The sequence below is a fragment of the Montipora capricornis genome, unplaced genomic scaffold, assembly GCF_036669925.1.
Source record: "Montipora capricornis isolate CH-2021 unplaced genomic scaffold, ASM3666992v2 scaffold_506, whole genome shotgun sequence".
Lineage (NCBI taxonomy): Eukaryota > Metazoa > Cnidaria > Anthozoa > Scleractinia > Acroporidae > Montipora > Montipora capricornis.
Window position 1 is genome coordinate 435,001 of NW_027180246.1, and position 10,000 is coordinate 445,000.

The window sequence follows — 10,000 nt, forward strand, 5'->3', positions numbered from 1 at the left end:
AATGGGGTGTTAAGTAGATCTACTACATGTTAATCGCGGCTAACGTTGATCCTTTATGTTGTAACGTAGATGTTGATGAATGCACTGCTTCCGCACATGTATGCCATGTAAATGCCATATGCAGCAACAGTATTGGTTCCTACCGTTGCTCTTGCAAGCCCGGATTCGCTGGGGACGGAAAAATTTGCAGAGGTAATTTAAAGTCCACCAGATGCAGTTCAAACATGTAAATCGTAAATATACAGGAAGGGCCCGAGTCAATGATTTTTAATATTACGTCACTAGAAAATAAACACAATGTAAGGTACAAAATACATTTTTCGTGGCTTCGTCATCACAATATCTAACCGGGATTAGAACATCTTTTAAATTAGCCCTTTCAATTCACGTTATAGGTGTTTCGATCATTGTTGATTATTATGCGCGTTAGAGGGAATTAACATAGTCTTGTTTGTAGCTGCCGTATACTACAAAATTCCAGGTTCCCCTCATCTTTCTTCATCCTTATCTCCCTCAGTATTTTAACTCTTCTGTTATGCTCATCCATAGTCCTTTTCTTGTGTACCCTCTTAAAAGTTTAGCTGTCTCGTTCTCCACCACTTTCTATTCTGTCACGTTTTCCCGTTCCCATGAACCAAAAGTAAAGGGAAGGGGGTGTTAAGTAGATCTACTACATGTTAATCGCGGTTAACGTTGATCCTTGATGTTGTAACGTAGATGTTGATGAATGCACTGCTTCCGCACCTGTATGCCATGTAAATGCCATATGCAGCAACAGTATTGGTTCCTACCGTTGCTCTTGCAAGCCCAGATTCGCTGGGGACGGAAAAATTTGCAGAGGTAATTTAAAGTCCACCAGATGCAGTTCAAACAAGTAATTCGAAAATATACAGTAAGGGCCTCAGTCAATGATTTTTAATATTATACGTCACTGCAAAATAAACACAATGTAAGGTACAAAATACCTTTTTCGTGGCTTCGTCATCACAATATCTAACCGGGGTTAGAACATCCTTTAAATCAGCTCTTTCAATTCACATTATAGGTGTTTCGATCATTGTTGATTATTATGCGCGTTAGAGGGAATTAAAATAGTCTTGTTTGTAGCTGCCGTATACTAGAAAATATTTAAAATCTTAAAAAAGTGTTGGATCTGACCTAAAAAGGTATTAAAACTAAAGTTTGGGCAACAGCCTTTCCGTAAGGCCTATTTGTGCGCCTTTTATTGTGCTCATAGAGATCAAAACATGCCTTAAAAAGCTGTTTTAAGTATTCATCTCGCCATTTTACTCTGATCAAGACAAACAAAACGTTGCCGAAAATTTAGTTTTTATACTTTTTTAGTAATATATCAAACACGAGAAGGAGTGTTTCATCGGATATCCAAACACCGAGAAGCGAGTTGAAAAACGAGGCCAAAGGCCGAGTTTTTTAACCGATTTCGAGGCACGTTTGGATATCCGATGAAACAATCTTTCGAGTGTTTGATATTGCTTCTCAAAGAAAGCACTATTTAAAAGATATTTGTGATCAAAGTTGGCGAAATTTTATGCTTTTTTGCTTCGTCCTTAAGTTCCAGCAATGGTGACGGGTTCATAAGAAAAAAAGAACTTTACATACTTTTTCGTCCTTTTCCCCCCCGAAGGTTATTTGCTTAAAGTACACCCTTTTCAAAGAAACTCTGATGAAAATAGAGCAGAACCTCGCTATCTCAAACTCGCATACAAATCATCAGCCAAAAGGGGGCTGAATGCCATAACGGAACAATAAGAGAACCTGAAGCTTTACAGTTACTCATATGATGTAAGACACGCAGAATAAGACAGATAGGCGGAGAGGCATAACTATTTTCCCTGTGATAAATCATAACAAAAGCATCTATGTCTTCAGAACCTGGATTCCAAAATCTTGAATTAAAACGAGGGAGTTTGGTATTCAGTTATTATGAGTCTATCTCAGTAATTTATATTTATAAAAGCTTTCTTCTTACGTTGCATTAAAAAATCACTGTTCCCACCTCACAACCTAAAGACTGCAGTGTAAAGACGACACAGGAGGTAAATGCTGCCATTTTCCATTCATCTACCGTGGAAAGGTTTACGAAACTTGTACTACTAAGGACCATCACAGGCCTTGGTGTTCAACAACGGCCAATTATGATCAGCATGGTCAATGGGGAAACTGCTTACTAAGTAAGTTGCGATTAATACATACGTTTTGAATATTTGATAAATTGATTTTTAAGGTTGTAAGCGACACAGACAAAGATGGGGGGAAATGCATGAGTTCCTAGCGGTCCATATAAACTCACTCCGGGAGTTAAACCTCGCTTTTTACCAAAGTGCAGATTTCAAATTGTCTTTCCAAAAAAGTAGGAAGACTATGACCATCATGAATATAAACCAATCACACAGAACACCCACAACCACACGATAGGTCCTTACTCATGTAAACAACCACATAACCAGACAACAGTGGTAGCCATTTTGTAAATAAACGCCCTTCAGGCAGCTGGTATGTCCGTTGATAATTTTAGCCCCTTAGAGATAAATATTTGACAGGCATGCGAAACTTCGGGGGCTAATGTGAAAGTTTTGAGGCAAATCCCTTAGCCGATGATATTATCAGCCGACATAGCAATAAGCTAGAAAAGGTTTCAGTCTTTATTTTACTTTTATAGCTCTCCCGTTATTTTCATGCTGTTTAAAAACCGCTGGTAAAAAGCTAGTGCTGACCAAAGTGCGAGACTGACGGAAACAAGTACATACGATTGGATTAATTAACTTTATTTCCACTCTGTTTAATTTGGACAACAACTTGACAAACTGTCTTGTGAAATTAAGTCTCGCAACGCCTCTTGGATGAAAAACTCTTCCCTTTTAATCTCACTGGACAAATCAACGTAGACGGGGATTATTGATTGATATACGTGCTATGATTTTACAGTACGGCGTGGAACAAAGTAGCCAAAAAAAAAAAAATTGCCCAAAGGCTGCATTATAAATTACTGCTATCTCTGCGTCTTGCTTTGCATTATCAGCAAAGGCACAGCTTTTGTTCCTAGTGCACCTCTACGAGCTTGCAAGAATGTTCCTTTAAAAAATGAAATCAGCTAGTTTTTATGGAACACATTCGTAATATCGCAATAAAAAGGGAACGAGCAAAATCCTCTTTTGTAACATTTACCGCATGGACACATGATTTACGAAACGATCTACAGAATGAGGATCCCAAACTAAGTCAATGTGGTGTAACGAAAGTGGAGAATGGCCCTAGTCGTCTGAATCAAAAATACGACTGAGAAAATCAGGAGCCTGGTCATTCTGGAATCGAAATGTCATGACTACAACAGATATTAAATATGGACAAAGCTTCGGACTGCAAAAGATCTTTACTACCTCCAGACGAAATAATCCGAGGTACATTTAGATTGTCCGTAAACCATTTAACGGTTAAACCTGATAGCTGGTTTACCAAAAAAAACAGAACAAATTTACCTGCCAAAATCTCTCTAAAAGTAGAGTTAATCCGCATTTCCTCGTGGGACCAAACACCTGATACTAATCCAGACCACACTACACGAAATAACCACCAAAACCAGAGTCACTGGCATCGGAGTAAACAACACCAACTGCACTTGATTTAAGCGACATAACCTTACCATTAATAGAGTCAATATATTGTTCAAACAAAAGGAATTAAAAGTTCATAACGAGCCTCAAGGGAAACATGTAAGGGCTGATCACAGGAGGATCTACATTCAATCGCTGCATAGCATTGACCGAACGCATAAATGGCGGCCAAAAATGTATTTTTTTTTTGTTTATGTGCGAATGAGACTCACTAGCCTCGCTATCAAGCAACATTTCTGTTATATTTTGTCCATGAAAACGAGGCTAGTGAGGTTAATTAGCAGATAAACAAAATATTTTTTTTTTGGAAAGGTTACGTTTATACAACGTTGGCCGTGTAGCACTTTATATTTCAACAGATTTAACTGATTAGAGTGTAGTGTGAAGTGTTAAGTATCTACCCCATATGAACCATGTGAGCGTTAGCCCTACTAATGGGAATGGGACCACACAAGGACAGAGAAAAACTGTGACCAGGGTGGAAATTGACCAGTGCTACACGGCCAACGTTTGTATAAACATGACCTTTCCTTGTACTTGTACATGTTTAACATCTCCAGTTCCCACGGCCTGCTCCCGTCTGACCTTGTGGCTCAGTCGGTAGAGCGGCGGAGATCTAACCCGAAGGTCGTGGGTTCAATTCCCGTCCTGGTCAGAGTTTATCTTTGTCCTTGTGTTGGCCCATTTCCATGAGTAGGGCTAACGCTCATATGGTTCACTCTAATCAGTTTTTTTTTTTGGCCGCCATTTATCCATTTATGCAATCGGTCTAATAATAATTTGCCCTGTAACTGAAGCAAGATCTCTAGCTATAATTTGGTTATTTTAGAAACAAGAAACGAGGGAAGATTTGAGCTTGAGGATGCGAAACTCACGAATTTGAATTAAAAACCTTCGCCAAAATCTAAAATGGATCCCAGGAAAACTAACTTCTGAGTAGGTTCCCAAACTGATTTGGCGTCGTTAGCTGTGAAACCAGACGAAGTAAGATCTTGACGAACTGAATCGCTGAGAATTCTGGAACGCTCTACAGACATATTGCCTCCAATACCGTCGTCGAGATACACTATACTCTAATCACCCTGAAAGGATTATAAAATATTTTGTAACTAATCCTTAATAAACATAAATACTGCATCAGGAGCGGGCATCTCGTTTATTGATACAGCGAGGGTTTTCAACATACCCTAAGCAAATAAAGTCAAAGTTGAAAGAGATGCCTTCGAGTGGCTCTTGCATAACTTACAAAATCTTAAGTAACTTAGAAAACCCCTAGGGGTTCAACATACCTGCGAGCATGCCTAAAATACTTCAACAATTAACTCGAATCTGAACATACTCCATTGTCATTAGCGAAGCGTTACAAAATATATTTAAAATAAGATCACCACGACCTCTCCAGTATTTAACCAATTGACGAACCACTTTGGTGGAGACATAAGGAGCTGAAGGCAAACCAAAATGAGACGCCTTAAATTCGTAAAATTTCATGACTCCATCGGAAGAAGGCCACTTAAACAAGAAAAAGATTTCCTGTGCTCTTCACAATTATCGATGTGGTGATAGGCTGACGTAAGATCAAACGAAAAAACAGACATCCCCGGAAGAATTAAAAATTTGAAGAACTGTTCTCAAGTCTTCGTACTTGACAGACTGCACAGCGACGTGTAATGGGTTGTTAAACTGAGGGTAAACCCGCGCCTCACTTATACAGCCACGGGTTAACAACTATGAAATCGCTCCCTGAACAAAACTTCTCTGATGCAAAGCAGAAGATCGATTCGCAATCGAATACGGTAGGGGCGATTCCCGAAAAAGAATTTTGTAACCATTCTGAATAATGCCAAGAACAAACTCTGAAGGTCTAACTGCATCACGCCAAAAAGGGAAATTTTCGCGCAACTTTCCTTGAATACAAGAAAGATCTTCGACGCCCTGCTCTGACTGGTCAAATTCACACTGATCCAAAACCAAAAAGTCATGATTTTGATCCTGACGACAAGAGTTTATCTTTGGATGGGCAAGAACTGGACCAGTAACCTCTCTTTCCGCATCGAAAACACAAATCGGAGCCTCTGAAAATGTTTCCGGAGAATCGACCTTGGGGACGAAAATACCTACCAGCAGGAAGAAAAGAACCAGACGCACCACCAAATCTGGAAGCGCTATTCGGCGAAGGCGCTGAAAAGGAAAATTTGGTGCCAGATTTCTTTTTTGTCTCTTGCAGAGTTTTAAACATACGTATTCTTGAACTGTGGCCCAACCAAATTCGGATTTATCCGCTAATTTAACTATCTTCTGTCTGTTGTTAAGCAAGGAATTACCTTTATTCAACTCCTCCTTCACCTTGACAATGTTCCCACTCGCCAAAGCGTTTACCGCGGCAGAACACCTCTTGATCACCTTGCGGTTGAAGTTGAACTGTTGCTCATTCCCTTTCTTCTTGAAGACGTAGGTTTCTGGTTGCAATTCCGAAGCTATTTGAGATGCCAAATCCGTCTGCGCTTTAAGCAAATTATTTTGTAGGCCCTGAATTGGCGTATTTACTGCCGGAAAAAAAGGAAAGGAAAGGAACTTTATTTAAGTGTCTAGTCGTTCTAGCGCTGGAGCACTAATTGAGGATATTAAAACTGAAATTAACAATGAAAGCAAATCAGGTCAAATATTGGTTTTTTAAGAGAGGGGAAACCGGTGTACCCGGAGAAAAGCTCTCGGTGCAGAGTAGAGAACCAACATATTACAAACTCAACCCACATTTGACACCGAGTCTGGGAATCGAACCCGGGCCACATTGGTAGGAGGCAAGTGCTCTCACCACTGCGACACCACTGCGCGATCCCTGCACCCCAAGAAGACGTAGAAGTCCCATATGTGCGGATAAGATAACATTCTTCTGCCCCTCGAAAATGACATGCAAGTCGGAAGGAATAGAAGGAGATGATGAAGATTCCTCGTCGCCCATGAGTCGCGAAAAAACAAAAAGTAAATTTCAAGTAAGAGGAAGAGCCTCCAGCGAGAACACCAAGATGACCAATCTACATAAAACAATTCTTTAATACTCTTACCGAATCCCTTGATAGTTCATTACAACGAGAGCATATTTTTCAGCTAATTATTCAAAACGCAGAAAAATTCATGTTTCTTCCCCGTGAGAGAAGAGTGCAAAGGACTTGCATGCCGTCTTCATCACCAAGGTTGACGTGTTTGCCTTTCACTATTACAGCGCATGAATTGTTTTATCGGCTGCCTTCCCGAAGGGACCAGACTTTCCTTCCTTTAAATGCCCAACAACTTTGCCACCTTTAATAGACTAAAAGCCAAAGTGCGGATTAATTAATATTTTGTTGCGCATCGAAAGTCATTCAGAAAAAAATTGAGTACCGGTGATGTTACAGAAGTACCGAACAAAGGATATTATCGAAATCCATTTATTAGTAGCCTAGATGATAAATTGGCATGCGCAAAGGCATTTTCAGTTAATTTTTAACTCCCGTGGGAAAAAAATATCTGCTCTTCAGAGCCAGCTAGCAGTTATTTAATAGTCGCTTTCACCAGCCAGCATGCACAATTTTCTGGCTTTCTCCCAGCCAGGAACATTTTATACCCTTTTTGCCAGCAATCTCTTTTTTTGTCCTGGTTTCCTAGCGAGGAACATTTGTTCACACTTTTCTGCCAGGTATGTTAATTTTTCGGCCCCTTTTCCCAGCCAGCAGTTTTTTCCCCCCAAAAGATGGTTTGTGTCATTAAACAGACAATTCCGGAAAATTAATTTAAGAAAATGGTATTTTGCTACAAGTTTTATTTTTTTATGACAAAATACTTTGTTTACTTTATAACTAAAAATGGATGTGTCACTTACCTCAAGATTAAAACTGATGAACCCATCAATAGATCTGAACGCGAACACAACTAGAACCATTTCAGCACAAACCCTTTTATTGATTTTTTTTATAGAGCATAATGTCGCTGAGAAGGCTGAATTCTAAACAAAACATTTTAGAACTCATTATCTTTTCAGCTTTTAATTTGTACATTAGTGTAAATGCCATTTATATGATCACTATAAAAGACAATTATCAAAGCATTATTGTAGGCTCAGTGAAGATGATTCCAGTGCCAATAACGCACAGTCCATTCAGTGAACGGCACACAAAGATGATTCAAACACAGTGTAAGATGATTTTTCTTCCAGAATCTATTGCACGGATAACACATTTAGATGTTTTAATTATATGTTGGTGAAGCACAGTCTTTTGAATGAACAGCACAGTTAGATGTTTAAAAAGGCCAGCGAGGCACAGTTAGATGTTTCAAATGCCAGCATAGCACAGTCTATTGGATAAACGTCACAGTTAGATGATTTAGATGCCAGCCAGGCATTGTAAGTAATTTCTGAGGAGATTTTGTTGATTTTCTGTCTGATAAACAGCAAATAAAGATTCAGGAGACGCCTCTTTCAGCGAGAATAAACAGGAAGGAACTTGCCACTCTGTTCCTTCAAAATTCAGTTGCTAGAGTATCGACTAGGGTGTTAGGTGTGATGAAAAGGAAGGAACTTGCCACTCTGTTGCTTCATAGTTCAGTTGTTAGAGCATTGACCAGGGTGGAAGGTGTGATGAAAAGGAAGGAACTTGCCACTCTGTTGCTTTGTAGTTCAGTTGTTAGAGCATTGACCAGGGTAGAAGGTGCGATGGAAAGGAAGGAAGTTGTCACTCTGTTGCTTAATAGTTCAGTTGTTATAGTATCGACTAGGGTGAAAGGTGTGATGGAAAGGAAGGAACTTGTCACTCTGTTGCTTTATAGTTCGGTTGTTTGAGTATCGACCAGGGTGGAAGGTGTGATGGAAAGGAGGGGAGTTGTCACTCTGTTGCTTCATAGTTCAGTTGTTATAGTATCGACCAGGGTAAAAGGTGTGATGGAAAGGAAGGAACTTGTCACTCTGTTGCTTTATGGTTCAGTTGTTAGAGCAGGGTGGAAGTTGCGGTGGTGGGTGGAAGGTGTGATGAAAAGGAAGGAACTTGCCACTCTGTTACTTCATAGTTCAGTTGTTAGAGCATTGACCAGGGTAGAAGGTGTGATGGAAAGGAAGAAACTTGCCACTCTGTTGCTTTGTAGTTCAGTTGTTAGAGCATTGACCAGGGTAGAAGGTGCGATGGAAAGGAAGGAAGTTGTCACTCTGTTGCTTAATAGTTCAGTTGTTATAGTATCGACTAGGGTGAAAGGTGTGATGGAAAGGAAGGAACTTGTCACTCTGTTGCTTTATAGTTCAGTTGTTTGAGTATCGACCAGGGTGGAAGGTGTGATGGAAAGGAAGGAAGTTGTCACTCTGTTGCTTCATAGTTCAGTTGTTATAGTATCGACCAGGGTGAAAGGTGTGATGGAAAGGAACTAACTTGCCACTCTGTTGCTTTATAGTTCAGTTGCCAGAGCATCGTCTAGGCGTAATAGAATCACATGCCAGAAAGGCCGAGTTGATTTACTATCATCATAGGCCAAGTGTCGTGTCGTGTCGGACGTGTTTACATAAGCTCCGTCTATTTTGCGACTTTTCTCTCCTATCATGACCTGAATATTCTGGACAATTCAACCAACAAGAAGCACTCGCAGGAGCCGTTAAATACGATTATTGAACTTCATGGCGAGTTGGAGTTCAAGACGAAACTATTCAAAGTTATTCATCCAAGGAGCTCTACATTTGCATTTAGTGAACAAAGGATAACACTCACAAACAATGCTGAGTGCAGTGGTGCGAATTATTCTCTAGCAGAGAGAATCTTTGCCTGCAAGACCGAAACTTTACGACAATCCATAGCCATTGTTATCATGCTGAATACTCTGGACAGCTCAACCAACAAGAAATACTTGCAGGAGCAGTTAAATACGATCATTGAAGTTCGTGGCGAGTTGGAGTTCAAGACGAAATTATTTAAAGTCATTTATCCAAGGAGCCCTACATTAGCATTTAGGATAACACTTACAAACAATATCGAGTGCAGTGGTGCAAATTATTCTCTAATAGAGAGAATCTTTGCCTGCAAAAGCGACGTTTTGAGAAACCAAACAACTAGATCCAATTTTTCCGGGCTCAAAAACTTGTACTCGTTCTATTACGATGTTTGTGACTACGCTTTCGTTGTTGGGCAAAACAATCTAAAACACTACCACAGGAAGCCCAAGCGATCCAAGGGTAGATGCTTATTGTATCCCAATTCATGCGTTACACAGCAGTTATTATTGAGAGGAGGGGATATTTGCACTAATCCAGGTCCATCGTCTAAACAGCCAACACGCAAATGTGAACAATGCGAGAAAACCATTAGGAAAAATCAGAAATGTGTAACCTGCAATGTGTGCTTTGGAATGAATCA

The 10,000-nt window shown here is 39.9% G+C and overlaps 1 protein-coding gene across 1 annotated transcript in view; it reads left to right on the forward strand.

Moving 5' to 3' along the window:
• LOC138036863 (uncharacterized) overlaps positions 1-2,192 on the forward strand; it is a 3,557-nt gene extending 1,365 nt beyond the window's left edge. The window contains exons 3-5 of the mRNA XM_068882924.1: positions 70-192; positions 718-840; positions 2,032-2,192. Coding sequence (XP_068739025.1) covers positions 70-192; positions 718-840; positions 2,032-2,192 — 407 coding nt within the window. The remainder of the gene's footprint in view (positions 1-69; positions 193-717; positions 841-2,031) is intronic.
• Positions 2,193-10,000: the final 7,808 nt, after the last annotated feature.